The following is a 25208-nucleotide window of genomic DNA, read 5'->3' as shown; positions in this document are numbered from 1 at the left end:
ATGAAAAAATCAATTAGATGTTAATGAAATTCAGCTTGTTCAATAACTTCTAATGTTTTATGTGTCATTTCCATCCATTCTTGTAATTTTTGACTCACAAAGGTGAATTGTGTTTTGTCTAAGATTCGAGGAAGAACCCAAGTAAATGTTGCTTCAGAAGTTGTTTGAGAAATATACCCTTTAACTAATCCTAATGATAATGCTCTCATTATAAGGATTTCAACATATTCAATAGGGACATGAGTAGTTGATGAGATTTGATCAAAACTAAAAGTACGGTTTTGAGATGGTGATCTGAAGATCATTTCCATTAAAGAAACGATAGATGCCTTTTCAAGAATTTGATTTTTATTTTGTTTAAGAGAAGGTTCAGTATCAAATAATGTTGACAACTCTTCTTGAACTTGAAGATATTGACTCATATTTCCATTATTAATAGCTCTTAATAAAGTAATTAATTTACCTACTCGTTCTTCATTTTGAACTGAATCACAAATAGGATTATTAAGAAATTCTCCAAAATTATATACTTTATTACCTACTAATGCTGCAATAACCAAATTTGTTACAAACTTTACTTTATCATCTAATTCCATTGTACTTTGATCAACAAACTTTAAATATTTTACACCACTAATAAAATATTCATTTGCATCATTTTTACTTTCATAATAACATGTACATAAATAATGATATTGACTATATACAATAGCCTCTAATCCTTCTTCATGTTCTAAAAGTGTTGTTAATTTATCAATTTCATCACGTGCTCCATTGTTGTCTTTTAATAACAATTTATAATATCCAATTATTGAATAACATAAACATCGTGCTCCAAGATCACTTTCAACATCACCCATAATACTATTAACTAATTCAATGGCTTTAGAATAATCTTTAAATCCTTTACAAACAGAAATAACAATTTGAGTTAATTTAATTGGATTAATTTTCTTTTGTATGTCACGAATAAATAATTCATAAAAATCACTAATTACTCCAATTGTTTGTAAAAATCTATCATTAACAAATTTTTCACTTTCTTCTGTTAATTGGAAATATAATTTCTTTTCTTTTTCTTCTTGAAGTGTTTTACATTGTTCTGTATAATCAGGATATTTTTGTATTAAATTCTCAAAGAACATTTGACTCATCTCTTCTCTTTCTTTTCTTTTTCAAGTTTCTCTTTCATTTTCTTTTCTTTTTACTATTCTCTTCTAATATTTTATTATTACTTTTTTACTCCTCTCTTGAAGTTTTATTTTTTATTTCTTTAAAAACAAATAAATTATTTATCTTTTGTTATTTAACATTTACTTATTTTTACAATTCTTCTTCACTTTCTTCTTTCATTTTTAAATCTTCTTCAACTTCTTCTTCTTCTTCTCCTGGCATTTTTTCTTCAACAACTTCTTCATTACCATCATCTTTTAGTTGTTCATCCTCTTTGCTGAATAAAAAGCTTATTGTTTTAGAATCTAATTCTCTCAGTACATCATCTTCCAATGGTTTTTTTCCGTTAAAGTGTTTCCATTCTTTTCTAAGAACTTCAAGTTTACCATCACTTTTAGCCCAGTTGATACTTTGTCTTGACCCAGCACCACAAGTACATCCTAGTAAGTCATGCGTCTCACATGCAGTATCTTTGTAAGCACATAACTCTTTTAGTTGTTTATCATCAAAAGTACTTTCATCATTGTCATCACCTCCTTCAACAACCTTACCTGCTAATTCTAGTTTCTTTATTTGTCGTTGGTACATTTTTTCTTCAACCGTCCCAGCTGATAAAGTACGATAAATATGACACTTTTTCTTTTGACCATCTCTCCACACTCTTCCCATAGCCTGTTCATCATTAGCAGGATTCCAATCTGGATCAAACATTACTAAGTTTGCTCCACCAACAAGATTTAACCCACACCCTCCAGCTTTACTAGATAATAGAAAAATAAATTCATCCAACTCTGGATTATTAAATCTGTTAACCATCTGTGTTCTTTTTGTTGCAGCAACACTTCCATCTAACTGAATATAAGGATATCCACATTTCTTACAATGATGTGCAATAAAATTTAATGTTTCTGTATAATTTGAAACAATAACTATCTTTTCTTTATGTTTTCTTAAAAACGCTAATAACTTAGCTAAAAACGCTGTTTTCCCTGATAATTCCATATCCCATAATGCATCTCCTTTAGGAAGTATTCCATCTAATACTTCTGGAAAAGTTTTAACAAAGTCTTGAATAAGCCAAGGATGATTTGATACTTTTTTTAATGCAGTTAATATTTGGAATTGACAACTTTTCTTTTCATCTTTTCCTTTTGGTTTATTTTTTAAATTACATAAAGCAGTATAAATCTTCTTTTGTAATGGAGTTAATGAACAAAAAACCACATGCTGTACTTTTGGTGGTAAATATTTTTGATTTACTTTAGATGTTCTTCTTAGAATAAATAATTTTGTTAGTCTTGTTAATTCTTTAGACCGTTGATTCCCTGCATACTTTTCTTCAGGTGTACAGTCAAATTGTCGACTTTTCATAATTGGTTCTTCATAAATTCTCTTAAATGCACTTAAACTTCCTAATACATCAGGATTTACAAATGAAACCATAGCATAAAACTCTCCTAATTCATTCTGAATTGGTGTTCCTGATAAAATAACTCTTCTTTTAGTAGGAACTCTGTTCACTGCTTGACTACTTTTAATATCAGCATTTTTCAGTCTATGCCCTTCATCACAAATAAGTAATCCCCAACCTTTAATTTTCTCTATTTTATCAATGTGAATTCTTAATTGATCATAGGAAATAACCATAATCTCAGCATATCCAAAATCCATATCACTAATTGCTTGATCTGTCTTAGCTCCAGAACATGAAACTCCAACAACCCTTGGTGCAGCATCACCTAACCATTTTTTAAACTCATTTTCCCAATTTCCTACTAAACTTGATGGTGCAACAACCATCACTTTTTTACATGTAGGTTCTCCATTAGGTCCTTGTCGTAATAACGTCCAAATTAATGTAACTGCTTGAATTGTTTTTCCTAGACCCATTCCATCAGCCAAAATGCATCCATTTCCTTTAAACCCTTGTTTTAATCCCATAACACAGTCATACATAAATTTTACTCCAGCCTTTTGGTGTGGTCTTAGTTTTAGTCCTAATAATGGATCAACAACTACAGCCACCTCTTTTCTACTTGTAACTGTTGGTTGATATAATACAACAGCATCTGGTTCATTAGGATTAAATAGTGGTTCATGTCTTTTTCTCTGTATAACAGCATTTTTATATGGAACAACAAAACCTTTTGCTTTCTTAGATAATAACACTCTACCAACAAATACTGTCTTTTTTTTTTCTTCTTTTTTTTGAACAATTTTCTCACACTCTTCCTCAGTTGGTGGTTTTTGAAGAAAGATAGATCCATTTACATATTTTTCTGCTGGAAAACTTATTAGGACTTTTACCTCTTTCTGAGACATAACAAAACATTTTCCAGTATCTATTATTATTTCTTTGTTCTTTATTTTTATTGTTTGAGTTTCAACTTTGATATGATTTTCCTTGTTTTCTTTATCTGCTAATTCTATTTCATATACTTCTCCTCTAGTAATATCAACTGAACCAGTTTGTTTTGCTTCCATGTCAAACAATAATAATTTATCAAAACTAACTTCTAATATACCTGGTTTAGGATCTTTGTTTTTTGGTTTAAATATGCACCAATAATATAACTTTGGTCCATTTTCTTTGACAACTTCATTTTTGGCACCACCATTATTTTCTTCATCCATATTGAGTTGTTTTGTTTTTCCTTGTTCTTCTATTTCGGTTTTTTGTTCAAAAGTTCCTTTGTTTAATAATTGGTCAATGGCATGACAACCAAACTTAAATGCGAGTTTAATGTCTTCTTCTTTTACACCTCGTTTTGCTAATCTTACAGATGGTGCTTGACTTCTTTTCATGTCAATATAATCTACTTTTCAAGTTACTGTTTCGTGCTATTTTTGAGATGTTTAATTATTGAGGAAATCCATTTTCTCTTTGTTTTGAATAAATAAAATAATGTTAAAATATATGTTTTTTATAACTTTAAGGATTTTTATTTAACAATAATTTATGTTATTCAATTATTTTGTGTTTTTTATACAATTATAATCTTAAAAAAAAATTATGAGTAAATAATTCAAGTATGAATGAGAAAAGAAAAAATCTGAAAAAAAGAAGTGAAACCCTTTTATTTATAAATTGAGTGATGGAAGGAGAGAAGAAAGAAGAAATTCAACAAGAAGAAATAAAGAAAGATGATGGAAGAAAACCATCAAAGAAAGACTATCATTACATCACAGAAAATCCCGAAATGGAAAAATTTTATTCACAACAAACAAGTATAATGAATAATGAAGAGTTTAAAGAATATATAGAAACAATGCACAAAACTTTACCAACTACTTTTAGATTAACACGAAATGAACAAACACCAATAATTAAAGAAGAATTAAAACGATTAATAAATAATATCGAAAATGAACAGGAACGACCAATTGAATTGAGCTGGTATCCTGGAGGAATTGCATATCAATTAAATGCATCTCGTGGAGAAATTCAAAAAAATAAAAGTCTTGAAGAATTACGTAAGTTTATTATTGTTCAAACTGAAGCAGGTGTGATCTCTAGACAAGAAGCTGTTAGCATGATTCCACCTCTTTTTTTAAATGTTAAACCATATCATGACGTTCTCGATCTTTGTGCAGCTCCAGGTTCTAAAACAACACAAATTCTTGAAATGATTCATTCTGGTCCAGAAGAAGCTACAGGAATTGTAATTGCAAATGACAGTGATTATAAACGATGTGAATTACTTGACCATCAAACAAAACGACTTCAATCACCAAATATTATTATTACCAATCACCTAGCACAAAATTATCCAGTCAAAATTGGAGATCAATTTATGAAATTTGACCGTGTTTTATGTGATGTTCCATGTAGTGGGGATGGTACTTTAAGAAAGAACCCAGATGCTTGGGGTAAATGGAATATTATGAGAGGAATTAATTTACATAAAACTCAATGCACTATTATGAGAAGGGCAGTTAGGTTAGTTAAAAGTTGTGGAAGATTTGTATATTCTACTTGTTCATTGAATCCATATGAAGATGAAGCAGTTGTAGCATTTATTTTAAGAAACTATCCACAAATTAGACTTGTTGATGTCTCTACTGAATTACCAACACTCAAACGATGTAAAGGTGTTTCTTCATGGAAAGTATTTAATAAAGAAGGAGAAGAATTAACAATTAAACCAGATTCTAAAGAAGATGGTAGTTCAAAAATACCTTCTACATTATTCCCTCCAACAGAAGAAGAAGCAAAAAGATTTAGATTAGACAGATGTATGAGATTCTTACCACAACTCCAAAACACAGGTGGATTTTTTGTTGCTGTTTTGGAAAAAGTGGGAGATTTAGATAATGATTTTAAAGAAGAAAAACAAAAACGTAAAAAAGCACCAAAACCTATTAAAACACGTAAAGGCGATTCTAGATTAATGCCACTTAATATGACTGAAGGTTATGAAACTATTACACAAACCATAAAAAATTTTTATGGGTTAGAAGGAAGTGGTTTTGATTTTGAATGTCTTGGTTTTAAAGGAGATGGTAAAGGAACTTTACATTATTTGATTAAAAAGGCAATGGATCTGGTTAGAATTAATGAGTTAAAAATTGTTGGTGGAGGGTTAAAGTTATTTAGAAAACATTCTGTTGGTTCAAATAGTAGTTTTAGGTTATCTAATGAAGGACTATCTGCAGTTGCACACCTTTTTGGAGAACGAAGAAAATTAGAGATAAAACACGAAGAATTTGTTAAAATGTTAGTTTCTGAAAGTCCAGTGCAATTAGGTAATGAAGTGATGGAACGAGCTAAAGATATGGAAGTTGGTTGTGTAATATTCCAAATTAAAGATGCAAATAGTCCAATTAACAAACAATATTTCAGTGGATGGAAAAGCAAAGGACTATCATTGTTTGTTTCTAAAGTAGATAAAAAAGCATTATGTCAAAATCTTAAGATTGAATTACCAAAAAATGAATTACACGAAGATTCTGACTCTGAAAAGAAAGAGAAAAAAGATGAAAATTGATTTTTATATGAGAGGTTTAGTTTGAACTTTCAAATAATATTTTTAGTTCATCTTATATTTTCTTTTCTGATATTAAAAAACATCATCAATTTTTTAACATTTATTTTTCGGCATTTTTTGCTCAAATAGACTTTTTCAATTTAAAAGAAAGAGAATTAATAAAAAAAAAATATGAAAATGCCTTAAAATTTTGAAAAAGAAAAATCTAAAAAATAATGAAAACAAAAAATCTTTAGAATGATAAGTCCTGCAGGTTGTAGTGTTCTTGAAGTTGGATTTAATGAATTGTATTGCATCCAACAAAAAGAATGTATTATTCAAGGAATAACAAGTTTGCCAGATGTTAGTTCATTATCTACCTTTTCATTTATTTTATCTGACACAACATCAAGTGGAAGATTAATAACATCTACACTAAATCTTATGAGAAGATGTATACCTTTATTACCTACTTCATTTGATTTTATTCAATTATACAACCAAATAATTTCTACAACAACCAATGACGTTGATTTTATTCAAGTTCTTTCATATGAAAAAATTATGACATTAATTGTTCTTGGTGATTATTTAAATGATGATATTTTGATAGAACTTTATTCAAAAGTTCTTGATGGATATTCAGAAGTATTAAGATTAATGCATGCTTCATTAAATGAGTATTTATTTAACCACCTTCATACTAAATTAATAACAAATAAGAAAATATGGAAATTTATTTGCCAAGTTCTTAGTACTCATAAAATGAAAGTTACATTACTTCGATTTATTTTAGAAAATACACAATATCTTGACGAAGATTCAATTAATAGCCTTATGCCTATATTATTTGAAATGATAATTAATTATAAAACAGAAAAAGAATATATAATTTCTGAATATTCTCATTATATTATTTGTTATATTATTAAAAATTATCCAAAAGAAAGTAAAGTTTATCTTGAACAATATATTTATATGGTTATTACAATTATACTATCAATTAATGGAGAAACTCAATTTAAATATTATAATGGATATAACAAGTCTATTGAACCAATGGATATAAGAAGTATTTTATATCATCATTTAGACTCTTTATTAAATCAACCTAATTTTATTATGTCAGTTTATATTAATTATGACTGTGATCCTCATGCTAGTAATTTATCTCAATTTATTGTTGAGAATTTAGTAAAGATACAATTAGCAAATCCAGTTGTAGTTCCTCAAATAAGAAAAGTATTAATAAATATGTTAAAATATATTAAACCAGGAACTGGAAATGGTAAAGAATTAGACCTTAAATTAAAAAAAGAGAAAGACGAAAAAATTGCATTAAGTTTTAATAGAAATATTCAAAGTGGTTTAGAATTATATAAAAAAACATATTTCCCTGACCAACAAGAATTAACTCCAAAACAAATTGCTACTTTTTTTAGAAATACAAAAGGATTAGACAAACAATTTATTGGGGATTTCTTTGAAAAAAGAAAAGAAATACAAATTGCTACATTAAAAGAATATTTATATGAGTTTATTAAAGACAAAGATATATTAACAGGTTTTGTTGCATTTGTGCAATCATTAAAATTACCAAAAGAAACTAATTCAATTAATCATATCTTTGAAGACTATGCAAAATATTTTGCTGAAGTTCATCCAGAACTTTATAGTAGTGATGATGTATTATTCATGATTAGTGCTATGTTATTATTAAATGTTGAATTACATCATCCTGTAATGAAAAATAAAAGAACTAAAAAAGAATTTGTTCAAGCAATGAAAGAAATGATACCAAAAGTAAATGAAGATATATTTAATACAATCTATGATTATATTGACCAGAATGAATTTCATATTCCAAATGAAGAACCATCAATAGATATTTCAAGACTAAAAGATGACTTTATATACAGAAAAAGTATAATGCAAGAATATATTTCTGATACAGATTATACATCAAAAAGTGTTGATGAAGTTGTAAATAAAATTATTAAACCTCTTGTTCAAAACCTTCAAGCTCAATTTGAATTAGCAAGTACTACAAGTGCATTGGATCAAGCATGTCAAGGATTTATTGAATTTGCATCATTAGCACAAACATTAAATAATACAACTATGGCAGACTTTTTAGCAAATAATTTAATTAAAGTTTCTACTATTTGCCAAAATCCTGATTTAAATACATTTTGTTATGATATTAAACCAATCAGAGCATCATTATTATTACTTGAATTATTTGATAAATTTTATTCAATATTTAATAAATCCATTCCATTAATTTGTGAATTTATGTCATCACTAAAACATTTAGACTTATTCCCTACTATTGAAGAATCTAAACCATCAGAGTTATTAAAATTATTTACACCACAACAAACTCAAAAACAGCAATCTTCTTGGTTTAGTTCTTGGCTTGGAGGTGAAAGTCAAACTGAAGAATCGATTCAAAAAACAAAAAACCTATTTAAAACAAAATCATATAGTAAACATATTATTATTGAAATTACTAAACAAATGAATGATAATGAATTAAAACAATTTATAAATGGATTTTATTCAATTATAAGTAATAGTGAAGAAGGAAATAATCATATCTCAGTTAGTGCATTAATATTGCTTCATATTATTATTAGCGTTAATTGGAATAGAAATGATTTAGTTTGGAGTGATATTGTTGAAGATATTATTAAACAAATAGATAAAAAATCAGATAATCCATTAATGGATTATTTACCATTATTACCACTTTCATTAATGGAAGTTCATGAAAACACTAGTTCTTCTGTTGTTGAAGAAACAATTAAATTGTTGTGTGTTCTTCCAGATGAATTTATTAAAATGAATGAAAGTTTAATTATAAAAATTATTATAAAAATTACTCAAACAATGATTCAAGAACCAAAAAGTATGAATGATCTATTAAATATGTTTATAATTCATACTTCTCAAACTACTGTTTTAATCAAACAATTATGTACAGAAAATATTTGTTTAATAAAAGATATAATTAATAATCCATTATTTAATTCTTCTCATAGTAATCAAATGAAAATGATTTTATGTAATATTTATAAAACAATTGCTTCTACTTCTTTCTTTAAACAATACATTGAAGTTCTTACATTATTTTATTCTAAATTAGTTATATTCTTAAAATTAAATAATGAACATAAACAGACTATAATAAATAATTTCCAATCTATTTCTCTTTTCTTCTTTGTTGCTTGTTGTCATCCAACAGCTGAAATTAGACAAAATGCATTAACAACTTTACAAAGTGTAACTCCGGAATTTTTCTCAACAACTACAGGAGATGCTGTTCTTTATTTCTTTAGATCAATGTCACAATTTATTAACTCAACTTGTTCAAAAAAAAGACATGAAATTTCATTACGTTGTATCGAAATGGTTACTAAAATATTCTTAGGAAGTCATATTATTATTTTAGAAAAAAATAAAGAAAGTTGGACAATTGTAATGCAAATTATTCAAAAAATGAAAGAAAATAATAGTATTAATGAAGAAATAAAAGAACTTATAAAAAATATGATATTTGTACTTGTTTGTGAAGAAAAAATAACTAAAGGAACTGAAGAGTGGAATATAACATTTAAAACTGTTGAAGGAATTCTTAATGAAAATGATTTTATTCCATCAAATAAAGAAACAAAAGAAGAAAAAACAAAAGAAGAAATTACATCACACAATCAAACAGAAACAGAAGAAATAAAAAATACTAATTAAAAATAAATAAGTATTTTCTCATAATTATTTTTATTTTATTTCTTCATTTTTATTAATATAAATTAATAAAAATATAAATTTTGTTTTAATACAAAAGACTATAAAATGAATAATGAAAATCACTAAAAGAACAAAGTGAATTTAGTTAATAATATTATTATTTATTATGACCACGACCAGAACTAACTTCAATAAATCCATCTTTTTCTTTATCTTGTGTTTTAAATTGTGATTTTTCAGAAAAGTCATATGCTTCATAAAATTCATGTGACTCAAATTGAACACCACTTTGAATTACTTTAGCATATGGAAGTTCATTACTAATGATATTATCTACTTGTATAGAAATAGGGAAGTTGTTTATTGAAAAATCAGTCATTTTTAATTTTTTTTAAGTTTTATTTAAAACCCTTAAAATTATAATAAAATAATATTTATTTATTTTACTTTCATTCTTTTCCTTTTCATTTATTCTCTTATAAAAGTTATATCATTAAACATCAAATATATATAATTACTTATATTTGTTTTATATTAAAACTATTAAATAAGTATTTTCTTTGTATTGTTCATTCTATGATAAGAAACTCTTTGTTATCCGTTCACTAAAACTAACGGCAAACTATGATATTTTTTTTTACATAAAAAAGTAGGAATTACTCTACTTAAAATAATAAAAAATATTTTAGTAATTTATAAGATAATTTATATATATGGTCACATTATTGATTAAAATGCCTAAAGATTTTCTTTTATTTTATATTAAAATAAGTATTTTTAGAAATCTTGTTCTTCTACTTCCAAATTGACAAATTATAGTTTAAGAAAAGATACTTTTATTAGTTACATCTAAAAATAAAAAAAAACTAATTATTAAAAAAAACTATGTCATCACGTGGACAACCACTATCTAATTCTATTTCTACTATCTTTGATGAAGAGTTTCCTTTAACACTTGAACCTGTTTGTTTTTATTTATTTTTTAATAATAATTTTTATTCTTGAAGTAGATATAACAATAATTCAGACTTACGTCTTATTAGAAAGTTGAAAAACTTACATTTGGAAGTAATTATGCTATTCAAGGTATTCCATTAAGTGAAACTATTGGTTTTTATAATAACACAGACAACACTTATAAATTGACAGTAACAACTGGTGAATCACCAAAATATGAATTAACTGTTGATGAAAGTAAGTTTACTATTAAAAAAGGAGAAAGAATTCAAATAAAAATTACATTAGTATTTCGTCATTATGCTACAATGGGATTAACTGGTCAAGTTCAATTTTCTTTAAAGAAAAAATCATTAATAGGAGGTGAAAGTATTCAACGAGCACTTCGTTTCCAATTAGAAGGTGTTGTTCCTGCTTATAATGAAAAAGACTTAGTAAAGTCATCAGATGATGAACAATTTAGAGTTGGAATGATTAATGGAGTATTATCTATGGTAAAAAATGAAAGTGTTGTTGCATTCAAATATAATGTAAAAGATGAATTTGAAAAACAAGACTATGAATTTATTCAAAGTGTTTATAGAGATATTCATCATCCTGCAATTCTTGGTATGGCAGGAATTGTATTATCATCTTCTACTATTTTACTTGATGGAGATACAGTTACTGATCTTCAAAGTTTAATGGAAAAAGAAAAAATGGCTGTTCCATTCTTATTAAGATGTTGTAGTGATTGTGCTAATGCTCTTCTTTATCTTTCACAACATAACATTATTCATCGTAATGTTAAACCAAGTAAATTAAGAATTGTACATCATGATATTACAAATGAAGGAAAATGTACAGTTAAATTACATGATTTAACTACAATTTATAAATTAAAGAAAGGAGAATTGATTAAAAAATCACCAGGAACATACCAATATATGGCACCAGAAGTAATGGAATTAAAAGAACATGGACTTCCTATTGATGTGTTTTCATTTGGAATGACAATGTATCATATCTTTACAAATGAAATACCATATGGTGATTTGTCTAATGCACAAATTCAACAAAAAGTAGTAAGTGGAGAAAGACTTCCATTAGATAAACCCTTCCCAAATGGTATTGCTGAATTAATAGAAAAGTGTTGGGATCAAGACCAAAGCAAACGTCCACGATTTGATGTGATAGTATCTAAATTAAATGATATTATCAAGGATTATTCACAGTAAATCTATTGTTTCCTTGAATTTCAAACTTTTTTTTTCATTTTTGTCTCATATTATTTCCTATAAGAAGGGTTTTCTTTTCATTTTGAATTAAACTATTCTCATGAAGTTGTTGTTTGTATGTTTAGGCAACATTTGTCGATCTCCTGCTGCAGAAGCAGTTATGAAAAAAGTAATTCAAAATCATCACCTAACTGAAAAATATATATGTGACTCTGCAGGAACATGTTCATATCATGAAGGACAACAAGCTGATTCTCGAATGAGAAAAGTAGGAAAGTCAAGAGGTTATCAAGTTGATTCAATTTCACGACCTGTTGTTTCGTCTGATTTCAAAAACTTTGATTACATTTTTGTAATGGATAATGATAATTATTACGAATTACTTGATAGATGTCCTGAGCAATATAAACAAAAAATATTCAAAATGGTTGATTTTTGTACTACTATTAAAACAACTGAAGTTCCTGACCCTTACTATGGTGGAGAAAAAGGTTTTCATCGAGTCATTGATATTCTTGAAGATGCTTGTGAGAATTTAATCATTAAACTAGAAGAAGGAAAACTTATTAATTAAATTCTTCTTTCGTTTTTATTTCTTTTTTTTTTCTAGTCACAAAAGGAAGTTATGTTCTGATTCGATAATCCCTTTCTAACTCTATTTGATAAATAAACCCACCAACAAATTTTAAATTTGTTTTGTTTAAAGAAATATCTACGATTTTTTTCAATAAAACTTAATGGAAAAGAGAGGGATGTATATTGTGTTAACAATAAACTAAAGGTAGATGATTATAATAAGTGTGATGAGTAGTCAAAAAGTTTAACAACACACAAAAAATAGTAATGTAATGGTATTTGACAGAGTAAAAACTAAAGAGTTATGTACTATCAATTCAAAAACAGAATAAAAGAAAAAATGCATTAAATAACAACCAGAAATTTTGTCATTATTAACAATAAAAATAATTATTACAAAATCTAGTTTATTCAAATAAAATTAAAGGAGAGTTAAATTATCATTGAAAAAAATATTATATCAAGTGAAATTTATTCTTAAATTTGAAGAAACCTTTAAAGGGATTATTTAAAGTAAAGAAAAAGTTTTATTTAAGTAGATTATATCTTATCTTATTCATGAAAAGAGTGAAGAGAATAATACAATAATACAAAAGAATTGTTTAAATTATAAAGAATGAAAGAAAATAAAAAAAAAATAGAAAAAAAAACTAATAAAAATAGTAAGAAAATGGAAAGTGATAAAGACTTACAAATATCTTCTATTCAGCTTGAACCTAATGAAAATGAAGAGAAAATAAAAGAAGATAATGAAATTGAAGAACATGAAAGTATTGAAATTGATAAAGATAGTAATATTAAAGAAAATGCTGTATTTAAAATGACTGAAAACATTATTGAAGAAGTTCAAGATGAAGGTATTGAAGTGACTGAAGAACAAACATTACAAGATATGATTTTTATGTTACAAGGAATTCCACCATTATATTTATTAAAAAATAATAAATTTCCTCCACTAACACTAGAGGTTGTTCCATTACTTTCTGAAGTATCAAAATTATTAATTAAATTGAATAACAAAAGAGTTTTTTTTAATCCACAAAGTTTTGTACAACGTTCAGTATGTTGTACAGCGAATGACATTATTAGTGAATATTATCAATACATTGCACATATTGATTCAGAGTTACATCATTCAGAAATGATTACAATTCTTGATATGTATCGTCATGGATTATGGTGTAAAGATATTATCATTACATTAACCGATATTATAGATCAATGTATGTTAGTTAAAGGAGGTCAATTATTAACATACCTTGATGAACAAACACATTCTCCATATCAAACAAGAAAAAAGATATGTATAAGAATGTTACAGAATGGTACAATACCAATTTATAATATGATATATGATTGGGTTCTTCAAGGAACTTTTAATGACCCTTTTCATGACTTTTTCTTAACATTAAAATCTACACCATCATTACTTGAAACAACGTATTTACAAAATCAATTAGTTCCTTCTTTTCTTAATTCTTATAAAAATGATATTAAATTTGTTGGTGAAGCAACTACTTTCTTACAAAAAGAAGGTGAAGATATTTCTGATTTAATTTCATTAATTGAATCAAATAAAAATGAGTTCATTATTTCATCACCAACTTTACCATCATTAATTCATTCTTTAAATACAATGGCACACCAAAAAGCAGTAAAATTATTAACAGAAAAATATACACCATTAATACATACTCAAAATATTAAACAATACATATTACTCTTTAGAGGAGATTTTGCAAATACATTTATTGACTCTTTGTCTCAAGCTTTAGTTAATGGTCCATTAAGTCAAGTTGATTTAAATTCATATTTTCATGCAGCATTAACTGTGACAAATACAATACCTGAACGTCTTCATTGTATATGTAAAGGTCAAGAAGTTAATCAAATAGAAACAGATATTTTACTTCATTATGAACTTCCTGAACCATTACAATTAATTATTACTGATAACCATATTCAAAAATATAATGAAATTTTTAAGTTTCTTTGGAAAATTAAATGTATGTCAATTTCTATTGATAAAGCATATCGTAATATGTTTCCATTTTTTATTTTGGCTTCTCAAATAAATGGACTTCCATTATTTTTACATCATTTTAGAATTAAATTTGGAGAATGTGCAAAATTTATGGATGCTTTAGAAGAATATGCATATGTACATATGAAAGAATGTTATGTTCATTTTGAAGATGCATGGAAATCTGCTGTAGATCTTTATGGATTATCATCTATTCATGGAGCATATGTAGAAGAAATATGTAAAGTATTATATATAAGTAATGATAAAGTAAATACTATTTTAAATTCTATCATTGGATTTATTTCTAATGCTGTAGAAAAATTAAATGCATTTATTGCTATCATTTCTGATGAAATTTATCGTCAACAATTTAATAAACAACACATTTCTCAATTTTTATTAACTTTAAAAGAAATGGAAGATCGTGTTAATCTTGAATTAGATAATTATAAAGCCTATTATAATCAATTTATTATGGCAATAGCTTCTGCTGATAATAAACAAACCCGTTTCTTATTACGAAGACTTAATCCAGAACGTTATAATCCACCTGAAATTTCTGAAATTGTTGCAATGGATGAAATGGTTTAATTAATAGTTTTAAAATAGTTTAATTTTTTTAATTTTCACAAAAAAAAAACTATTTGTATAATTAAACTATAAAAAATAGTAAAAAAATTATTAAAGAATAGTAAAATGGAGGAGAAAGAAAAGTGATAAATTACCCAAGGAAATTGGCAACAGAAAGTTGTAAAAGAATCACACAAAACACATATTCAACGAAGTATTTTTTAGATGAACCTTCTTCACTTTCATGAAGCCTTAAAGACATTGTAAAGACAAACATACCTGCACATGAAAATAATGCAGCAAGAAAAGCATTTAATGGATTATGACAGAAGAAAAATCCATAAACTAATACAAGTGCAGCTGTTATTAATTGATAAATAAGGAAACAATCAATCATCTTTAATCGAGAAGGGGTTTCTTTAGAATAGCTTGTTAATAATACTTTAATAAAAGACTCTTCTTGTTCTTCTCCTTTCTTTTCTATATGAGTAGTTCCTTTTTTACTCATTTGATTTATTTGTTTTTTTTTTCAGTTTCAATTTTTTGTTTTTTAGTTTTTTTAATTTTTTTAAATTTAAAATTTTTAAAATAATTTTTTTAGATTAGAAGATAAAAATAGAAAGAGTCTAAAAAAGAAAAAGATGAAAAAGAAACACAGAAATATAGAAATAAAATATAAATTACTTTGGAATATATTTTATTGCTATTGTCGAAAGAGGATTATAAGTAATAATTTTTGAATCAAATGGAAGAATAAAAGAAATAGAATTTAATTTATGAGTTAAAGAGTCTAATTTTAATTGAATATAACTTTCTGGAGAAGATAATTGAATAAAAACAATTCCACCAATTGACTGTTTTATATAATAAGAAATAATAATTGATGGATTATATTTTTTTAATTCTTTAAGAACTGAATGAATTGTATTATTAAATGAAGCAGCAAAAACAGAAGAAGAATTTATATGAATTTGTTTTTGATAGAATGAAAGATAACAATTTTGTAATTGAATTAATTGACTGTCAAATCTTCTAGTTAAATTTAAGAAAGGAAGGAAAGGAGATATTATAGATAAATTAGAATTCAAAAGAAAAGAATTATTTGATTTAAAGAAAGAAGGATTAATAGAAATTAATTGTGAATAATCAAAAGAAATATAAAAATGAAGAAAATGGATGAAAAGATTTTTTAAAGAAATAGAGTCCCAAATGAATCTATATTTAGAAAAGCAATAATAACAATCATACCACATTACATTTTGTTTATCACATAAAGATGAATATTTATGAATTATATGTTGTTTTGTACATTCTTTTTTTATATCATTTTCATTTTGTAATTCAGGTAAATAATCATTTTGAATAAGAAAATTAATAACTAATAATATAATTGTAAAACTATTAAACATTCCATTTTTTGGATTAATTAATTTATTTTCTTTATGAAATTGTTTAATAAAATAAATGAAACTTCTAATTTTTGGATGAATTGAATAATAAGTTTTAATTAATTCACTATTATACCAACCTTCATAATTATTAATTGAAATATCAATTTCATATCCTTTTATTTTACAATTAATAATAGGAACTAATGCCTTGTCTATTATTTGAATATCTGTAATATTTTTATTTAAATCGTTTGAAGTATTATTTAATATTTTAAATAATTGATAAATAATTGAAATATTATTATTTTTATTTATATTATAATATTGTTTAATTATTTCATCATTATTATCATTTTGATTGTATTTAAATAAATTAGGTTTGTCTGTTGTTAATATTGTTATATCAATATCTGATTTCCCATCAAAAAAATCAAAATATGATGATCCATATGGAACAATTTCTCCTTCTATTTTAATTATGTTATTTAATTCTTTAATAATTCCTTCAATAGGTATTCTTCTCATATTATTTTTTAAATAATTACTTTCAATACTTTCTTTTTCTGTTTTAGTTACTTTCTTGTATTTTTGAAAAGATTCATTTGAATTGATTTCAATAAGTCGTTGAAAAAATTCATTAAATTGTTCTTCTTCTTCCATGTTTTATCTTTTATATTTTATTGTTTGTTTTTCTTTTTTGTTTTTTTATTTTTTTTTTTTGTTATATTTAATATTTTGATATAAAATTTTTATTTTCATTTTTATTCTTTATAAAGAGGTATTTTGGCATCAAAATAAATTTTAAAGTCATTTGCTATTTGCTTTTTGGTTCTTTTAATTACATATAATAGAAAATAGTAGGTATATCATTTATTTTTAATAAAAAATTTATTTGAAAGAGTCTTAAAAAGATTTTAAAGAAAAGAATGATTTAAAAAAAATAATATGAACTAAAAATAATTACAATGGAAGAACCTAAAAGAGAATTTCACTTTATCACACAGAAACGAACAATATTAACACTTCCACAACGAGACTTTTCAAGTCAATTTGTTAATGCAAGGAATGGATATAGAACAGTTGAACATCAACGAACAGAAAAGATAAGTGGAATAATTAAACAAATAATTACAACAAAACAAATACCACAAAAAAGTGAATGGAGTTTTTCAGTTCAAACATGTGGTAATTGTGGAGGAACCGTTATTGGAGGAATAACATGTTGTGCATGTGGAATATATATTTGTTCCAATTGTAGACAAACTTATACAATTGATAATGGGAATTATGATATTACATTATGTATGTTATGTTCGGAATGTTTTGAACGAATGGAACAAACGAATTGGTTTGAACAAAAAATTAAAGAAGGAGAAGATAAAGAAGTAGTTTTAATACATTTAAAAGTAACAAAAACATTATTATTATTTGATGAAACATTTAGAACAATGAAAGCATTTGAAGGAGTAGAAGGATTAAATGATGAAAATTTTTTAAAAGAATGTAAAGAAAGATTAAGAGAATTTCAAATTGTTTTAAAAAAAGTAAATGAATTAAAAGAATTGATGAAAAATTTTATAAGTAAATCAGAAGCAGAAAAAAGAATTATACAAAATTTATTTTATATTTGGTCAATGTTTAATAAAGAAAAAGTTCTTAAAGCAATTACTTTTGCTCAATTATTTTCTAAAGAAATTGAAATTGATGAAAAAAAATTAGAAGAAATTAAAGATAGAAATAAACAATTTGAAATTATTGAATTAGAAAATACTGTTATTTCATCTAATGGTGGTGTTCTTAAAATTATTGCAGAAAATATTGATCCTTCAATGAAAGTTATTATTAATGGAATTGATTCAATTCCTACTTTTTATAAAAACTTTATTTATCTTCAAATTCCTAAACAAACATCTTCTAAACCTGATATTAATATTCAATTCATTACAAAATATGGAAATGTTCAACTCTTTAATACTATTTTTTATGATAACATTAAACATTCTTCTTTGTCTTTAAATAATATTAATTCTTCTTCTTCTAAAGTATCTTCTATTAATATTAATAATAATTTGAATGTTCAAACTCAATTAAAATCTCTTGATAATAAAGACAGTTTTAATTGGGTTAAAACTAATTTCTTCAAAAAGTTTAAACAAAACGATGATACTCAAAATGAACTTTCTCTTCCTTCTATTAAATCAAATGTTAATCTCTCAAATAATTTAAATAATAATATGATTGAATCTTTGGAAGATGAAAATAAAAAAGAAATAAAAGACAATGAATTTAAACAACAAGATGAAAAAAAGAAATTATTTGTATTTGAAGATTGTTCAAGTGAATCAAATGATGAAAATAATGACAATGACAAAAAAGAAGAAAGTACTGAAGATGATGAAAGTAGTGAGGAGGATGATGGAGATGAAGAAATTCTTTTTGTTAAAAAACCTGACCAGCAAGTTGAAGAACAAAAAAAAGAAAATAATTTTCCAAAAATTCAAGATGATCAAAGTTCAATACAGGAATTTAATATTAATACAAACACTAATGGATGGAAATCCATTAATGACTTAGATGATTTTGAAATATTAGACATTGACTCAATGGATATTAAAATGGAAATATTAAGTTTATCTCCAAGTGCATTTTCTACTAAAGGAGGACAATTAACAATAAAAGGAAAAAATTTTGGTAATCAACCAATTGTATTTGTTAGAAATAAGAAAGTAGAAGATAAAAAAGTTCTTTCAAAATCTCCTACTAAAATTATTATTATATTACCACCTTTAACTGTTGGACTTGTTACAATAAGAATAGAAAATGAATTTGGTCAATCAGATAGTTGTGTTGATGCTGTTAGGGTATTTGACAATCTCCCTACTCCACAATAAATAATTGCGTAATATAGTTTTTTATTTTTACTTTATACTTTTTTTATCTCAATTCTTTAATTTAATGTTTAACTACTCAAATGTCTATTCTTATTTTTTTCATCCCCCTCCCTTGGATTTAATAAAGTTGTAAATTTCTTCTTTTTGTTTATTCTCTTAAGAAGTACTAAAGACTTTGATAAAATATATTCTTATTTTTATTTATGTTTTATTGATCATTCTCATAAATAAAGAATCTAACTTTTTCAATTTCTTTTACTATTTCTATGAAAATAATAAAGTATGTTATTAAAAACAATTTATCTTAAATTGAAGTATTGTATAGTTTTATTTTGAAATAAAATTATAGTTTTTTAATATAGTAAAAAAGAATAATAAAATAAACTAAACATTGATAATTTGCCCTTTCATTTCTCTTTAATCATCAAATACACGATAATGGCTAAGGTTATTCCAGTTGGGTATAAAAATTATTTAAAACGAGTCTCAAGTAATGTCCAAAAAAATATTTTTGCGTTGAAACAAATACAACAAAAAATGGACATGGAAGAAATGAAAACAATAGAAACTCGTTTTCAACAAACTCAAAAATTATTATCTCTTGAGAAACCAATCACAGATAGGATTGTCTCTCTTATTAATGGAACTACTCAGGCTGATAAAACAGTTGACTGTTCATCAATTAAAGTACGTCCAAATCCATCAAAACACTTTAAAGGAATTCCTGCTTTTTGGCATAGAATTTTTATTATTGAAAACCTTTCTGATGAATCAGATATGAAATGTGATAAGGAAATTTTAAGAACTTTAAAGGATATTCAATTAAATAATAATTTAAAAGCTGACACTGAAAAAGGAATTATTCTTCACCAAAGAACAATACAATTTGATTTTGATGAAAACCAATACATGAAACCACAAAGTGTTTCTGTTCAATTAAGCTTTAACAGTAAAATTGGTTCTAACTCTCATGATAGTGCTGAAGTTAAAATTATACAACCATTTGTTTGGAAAGGAGTTAATCCTTATGAAAAAATGGATGTAAATGATTTTACTTTTTTCCTTCCTTTCTTCCTCAAAGATGACATTAAAGAGTATATGTTGTGGTTTAATCGTATTTATGACATCAAAAGTTTTATGGGATCTTCTTTGTTAACATTTAAAGAAAGGTTGCATGATTTAGATGCTAATGATAATGTATCAATGGATGAAGATAGCTATTATGACGAAGAAGATGATGAACCACGGAAAAGAACAAAAGATTGCTCACAAGATTGTCAGCCTAAAAGAAAAGCAACTGACCAAGAATGCAAACACCAATAATTCATTCTTCTTTATTTTATGTATTTCTAATAGAGTCATTATTTTTAATTTGTGTTTGAGTGTCTTTAAAAAATAATTTGTTTTCTTTAATGTATATTCGTCTTTAAAACTAGGTATAAGTTGTTTGTGGTGGTGTATGTTTTGAATGTCCAATTAGTTTATTAAACCTTTTAAATATATTTTTACATAATATATAAACGTTATTTAATTGCTTAGTTAATATCAAAAAAAACTATCCTACTGTATGACAAGAAAGAGTCGTTCCTATTCTTTGTGATTTATTGTTATAGTACTAACAGAGCTTATGATGTTGTATTTATTAATTGATTATTTTACGTCTTCTTTTTGTATTTACTTTAAGTATATGAGATTATTCGTTCTTTATACTAATAAAGTATCACATAAACCACTTATCCAGAATGAAATTTGTTATATTAATTAAAAAGGCTGTTCATTTCTTTTTGACAAACATTAATTCATTCACTTACATTCCTTAATTACTTAGTAAAAAGAAGAGTCAATAAGACATTATAAAAAAGTAAAGAGTCAAATAAAATATAATACAAGATTAACTATCAAACAAAACAAATAATAAATGAAAGATTAACTAAAAATTAGTTAGTTACTTGTTAATAGATTTTTCATATATCCTTTCTTGTTCATTAAAGACTAATCCCTGAGCTGTTTAAAAAAGAGTAATCTTTTTCTTTAACTTATCATTTATGTTTTTCTTGCAAATTGAGAAAATCACTTCTTTGCTTTATTTTTTCCTATTAATGTCTTCTCATCCTTCTTCTTAATTCTTCTTTTTAATCATTTGTTTATTTTTTACCTTAATTTTAAACATTTTCTTTTTCCTTTTTTCTTTATTTTATGAATGAGAGAAAAGACTATTTCATTCCTATTATATTATTGTGTTTAATTTTCTTTTAGTCTTACCCACACTTTAGTACTTCCTTATATTACACCATGTAATATTCTACCATAATATCTTGCTACACCATTTGCAGTTTTACCTAATCCATTTCTAATTCAAATACACCGTCATAACCAGATAATAACTGGGAGTGTCGGTGCTTGAATTATATTAATGTTTGTATAGGTTTTCAGACATGCCACCTTCAATATGAAAGAATAAATGAATAATAAAAATAAAATTCATTTTAGTTGATTGGCTTTTACATTACCTTTTTAATACTCTTTTGAAGTTATATTATAAGTAATGAAAAAAGAAAAAAACTTCTAAGAATTATTCTCAAAACAAAACATGAGACGACAAAGTACAATGAACTTTGAAAAAAACCGAGTTTTTTTACTGGATTGTTTCAAGAACTATCAAAGATAATTTCTGCTTTTGAAAGGAGAATGAGCACAACTCAAAGTAAAAGAGAAGAGCTGGTTCAAGAATTTGAAACAACTATTGGATTAGTTGAGAACCAATTAACTGAAATGTTGAAAGAAATAAAAGACTATAGAGAGTGTTGGGAGAAAGATGTAGAAATGGAACTTTTACAAAATGTACCAAACGAAACTGACCAAGAAAGAGTTGAAAGAATAAAAAGTATAGTTGAAAGGAAGAGAGAAACTGTTAGAAGAAATAAAGTAATTGGAATTAAATCAAAAGAAGGAATAAAAATATTAGATAAAATGAAAGTTATGTATCTAAAAATTAATGCTGTTAGTTCAAATGATAAAGAAACACTTGCTGATCAAATGGACTTTTTAATATCTAATGCTTTAGAGTCTGAAGAAAGACTAACTAAAAAATTAATCATTAATAGTCCAGATAAAATTCATCAATTTGAGGGTGAATTAGAAGATAAAAGAGGATTTTGGGAAAAGAAAAGAGTTCGTAACAAATTTTATTCACTCAATGAGAAAAAACAAATAGAAAAATGGACTGGAAGAAAATTAGGAAATATAATATTTAATTCAACAACAAGCAATTGGAGACATGACATATCCGTATTTGAAGAAAAACTTATAAATAAACAACATCTAATTATTATTATAACAGACTCAGAAGGAAATAAATTTGGAGGATATGTTAATTCTAGAATTGATAAAGTTGGTGATTATGTATATGACCCAAATGCATTTTTATTTTCATTAGAGTCAAATGGAAGATTAAATGGGATGATGAAGTTTAATATTAAAAATCCTAAATATGCATTTTGCTTAGATGATCAATCAGATGACCGTTTATTTTCATTTGGTTATGGTTATGGATTTGGAAATGATATTACCATTTACAAAGAAGATTATAAAACAGAGTCATATTGTAAACAATGGTCATTCAACTACAATGGAATTAATAACCCCCTTTGTTCTGACAAATACTTTACACCAAATCAATTTCTTGTTATTGACATGAAATAACTCTAATTTTAGTTCTTGTTTTTTTTTTTTATTTGTCTTTGTTTCATATTAAACAAATCCCTTTCCTTACTTAATAATTATTACAAACTATATCATTAACTAAAAAGAAGATACATAATAATAAAGTAATTAAATAAGTATTAATAGAAATAGTTTCTATTGTTATTGACTCAAGGTGACTAATAAAATGATTCTTCTTCTAGTAATTCTAATGAGTATGTTTGATTGTGATAGATGCAATATTCAATGATATCTATCATGTTTGTATTACAAGGTTTTTAATTTCTTTCTCGATGTCAATCTCATTTTTTATTTCTTTAATTAATTTATTACTTTCTTTATTTATTATTCAATTATTGAAATTACTACTCGATTTATTTTGTCATCTTTTAGTTTCTCTATTTTCATTAGCTTTTTCTTTAATTCATTATACATATTCATTTTCTTCAAATACACTCAATTAATATTGTGATAATACAATAGTCATATCAAATAATAGACCAGTTTTATTCTTTTTATCTAATACATATCTGATATTTTATGGTATTGTCATTCACTTTTAGGCATTATTTGTTTGTTCAATATCATCGTGTTGTCTTAATATTGAAACATTGTCTCATATTAAATTTATTATTTTATGTATATTTTCTTACTAATAAATATGATAATGAATACGAGTAATAATAAAAAATAAATAAAAAATGTTTATACAACTGAACTTGAAAAATTAACAAGTTATAATAATAACATAATCAACAATTAAAAAATACGAATAAATGATAGAAGGAATTTAAAATAGGAATAAATATGAAAATAAATATGAAAATAATTTTTGATTCAACTTTATTAACACAGTCATTCATTTCATTTTAACACAAAAAAGAAATAAACAACAAATAAATTCATTAAAATAGCTTTAATACTATTTAGAACGAAAAAATAGAAGATTAAAAACAATAACATTGAACAAATATATAATTATATACTGTGTTATAAATGAATTTAGTTTTAGTTGTTATTCTTGTTATTTTATTTATTTAGTTTATTATCATCAATATATACTTTGTTGATGGTAAAGAAATAAATGAAATGAAGTACTTACTGTTATAATTTATTATTGGAATTGCTCTTATGTTCTTTTCTTTTTATTCTATTTTTAATGCTTCTTATATATTTTAGTCAATAAAAAGAAATGTGAAATGAAATAATGACAGTAAGAGATTAGTAATAGATATAAATATTTAAAATGATGAAATAAGAGAAAAGATTGAAATGATATGATATTGAAATGAAGGTATTGTATAAAACATGTAGTAAAATAGATAATAAAAATAAATATAATGAAACATATCAAATTATACAAAATAAGAATAACTCATATATATTAATAAAATACAATGAAAATAAAATGATAAGAAATTAACAAATAAAATAATTAAGAATATAAATATAAAAAAGATATAAATGTAAATAATGAAATTAATGAAAGAAAATAATATATTTGTATTAAATTAACAAATTAATAATTACATCAAATAATAAATGAAATGTTGTGATATTTGTAAATGGAAAATAACAACAGATGAAGATATAATAATAAATCGTATTGTAAACAAGAAAGTACAAATTAAAGATGAATTAATAAATGAAAATATGAAGAAAATAACCAAAAGAAAAAAAAAATAAATACTATAAAGAAATGAATCATAAAATAAATGAAATTAACCATTAATAAAAATAAAAATGATAAAAACAGAAGAAGAATAGAAAATAAATAATCAATAAAATGATATGACAAAAAGATAAAAAGATAAAACTAATATTTATTCATACAGAAGAAATAAATAATAATCAATATGAATTACGAAAAAACAATAGAATAAAATAAAAGTAATTCCAATAATAATTACAATAAATAAACTATCAAACAACAAATTAGTAAGAATATTTAAAGAACAAAATATTATAACTTCAATTTTTAATTGTGA

The 25208-nt window shown here is 24.7% G+C and overlaps 11 protein-coding genes across 11 annotated transcripts, besides 2 other annotated features; 7 read left to right on the top strand and 4 right to left on the bottom strand.

The window, feature by feature from the left end:
* Nucleotides 1–20: 20 nt before the first annotated feature.
* On the bottom strand, nt 21–1154 carry EHI_103850 (proteasome regulatory subunit, putative; the record flags this gene model as incomplete). Its single annotated transcript, XM_648259.1, has 1 exon — nt 21–1154. The coding sequence occupies one exon, from the start codon at nt 1152–1154 to the stop codon at nt 21–23; it is 1134 nt and encodes a 377-aa protein (XP_653351.1).
* Nucleotides 1155–1323: 169 nt separating this feature from the next.
* EHI_103840 (DNA repair protein, putative) lies at nt 1324–3978 on the bottom strand (the record flags this gene model as incomplete). Its single annotated transcript, XM_648260.1, has 1 exon — nt 1324–3978. One exon carries the CDS (start codon nt 3976–3978, stop codon nt 1324–1326), a length of 2655 nt encoding a protein of 884 aa, XP_653352.1.
* Nucleotides 3979–4268: 290 nt separating this feature from the next.
* EHI_103830 (tRNA (cytosine-5-)-methyltransferase, putative) lies at nt 4269–6161 on the top strand (the record flags this gene model as incomplete). Its single annotated transcript, XM_648261.1, has 1 exon — nt 4269–6161. The coding sequence occupies one exon, from the start codon at nt 4269–4271 to the stop codon at nt 6159–6161; it is 1893 nt and encodes a 630-aa protein (XP_653353.1).
* Nucleotides 6162–6398: 237 nt separating this feature from the next.
* On the top strand, nt 6399–9890 carry EHI_103820 (Sec7 domain protein; the record flags this gene model as incomplete). Its single annotated transcript, XM_648262.1, has 1 exon — nt 6399–9890. One exon carries the CDS (start codon nt 6399–6401, stop codon nt 9888–9890), a length of 3492 nt encoding a protein of 1163 aa, XP_653354.1.
* An 885-nt stretch (nt 9891–10775) lies between these two features.
* EHI_103810 (protein kinase, putative) lies at nt 10776–12064 on the top strand (the record flags this gene model as incomplete). The annotated part of the gene is made up of 2 exons (XM_648264.2): nt 10776–10853; nt 10934–12064. The coding sequence occupies 2 exons, from the start codon at nt 10776–10778 to the stop codon at nt 12062–12064; spliced, it is 1209 nt and encodes a 402-aa protein (XP_653356.1).
* Nucleotides 12065–12164: 100 nt separating this feature from the next.
* On the top strand, nt 12165–12638 carry EHI_103800 (protein tyrosine phosphatase, putative; the record flags this gene model as incomplete). Its single annotated transcript, XM_648265.1, has 1 exon — nt 12165–12638. One exon carries the CDS (start codon nt 12165–12167, stop codon nt 12636–12638), a length of 474 nt encoding a protein of 157 aa, XP_653357.1.
* A 672-nt stretch (nt 12639–13310) lies between these two features.
* EHI_103790 (tubulin interacting protein, putative) lies at nt 13311–15257 on the top strand (the record flags this gene model as incomplete). The annotated part of the gene is made up of 1 exon (XM_648267.2): nt 13311–15257. The coding sequence occupies one exon, from the start codon at nt 13311–13313 to the stop codon at nt 15255–15257; it is 1947 nt and encodes a 648-aa protein (XP_653359.2).
* Nucleotides 15258–15387: 130 nt separating this feature from the next.
* EHI_103780 (defender against cell death protein, putative) lies at nt 15388–15744 on the bottom strand (the record flags this gene model as incomplete). The annotated part of the gene is made up of 1 exon (XM_648268.1): nt 15388–15744. One exon carries the CDS (start codon nt 15742–15744, stop codon nt 15388–15390), a length of 357 nt encoding a protein of 118 aa, XP_653360.1.
* Nucleotides 15745–15916: 172 nt separating this feature from the next.
* EHI_103770 (uncharacterized protein) lies at nt 15917–17287 on the bottom strand (the record flags this gene model as incomplete). The annotated part of the gene is made up of 1 exon (XM_648269.1): nt 15917–17287. One exon carries the CDS (start codon nt 17285–17287, stop codon nt 15917–15919), a length of 1371 nt encoding a protein of 456 aa, XP_653361.1.
* Nucleotides 17288–17592: 305 nt separating this feature from the next.
* Nucleotides 17593–19518, top strand: EHI_103760 (uncharacterized protein; the record flags this gene model as incomplete). Its single annotated transcript, XM_648270.1, has 1 exon — nt 17593–19518. The coding sequence occupies one exon, from the start codon at nt 17593–17595 to the stop codon at nt 19516–19518; it is 1926 nt and encodes a 641-aa protein (XP_653362.1).
* A 438-nt stretch (nt 19519–19956) lies between these two features.
* On the top strand, nt 19957–20841 carry EHI_103750 (nucleosome assembly protein, putative; the record flags this gene model as incomplete). The annotated part of the gene is made up of 1 exon (XM_648271.1): nt 19957–20841. One exon carries the CDS (start codon nt 19957–19959, stop codon nt 20839–20841), a length of 885 nt encoding a protein of 294 aa, XP_653363.1.
* A 608-nt stretch (nt 20842–21449) lies between these two features.
* Nucleotides 21450–21963: a repeat region.
* A 1379-nt stretch (nt 21964–23342) lies between these two features.
* Nucleotides 23343–23890: a repeat region.
* Nucleotides 23891–25208: the final 1318 nt, after the last annotated feature.

This window comes from Entamoeba histolytica, genomic scaffold, assembly GCF_000208925.1.
Source record: "Entamoeba histolytica HM-1:IMSS scf_1104750517873 genomic scaffold, whole genome shotgun sequence".
In the NCBI taxonomy this organism is placed as follows: domain Eukaryota; phylum Evosea; order Mastigamoebida; family Endamoebidae; genus Entamoeba; species Entamoeba histolytica.
This window is presented reverse-complemented; position numbering and strand designations above follow the sequence as displayed.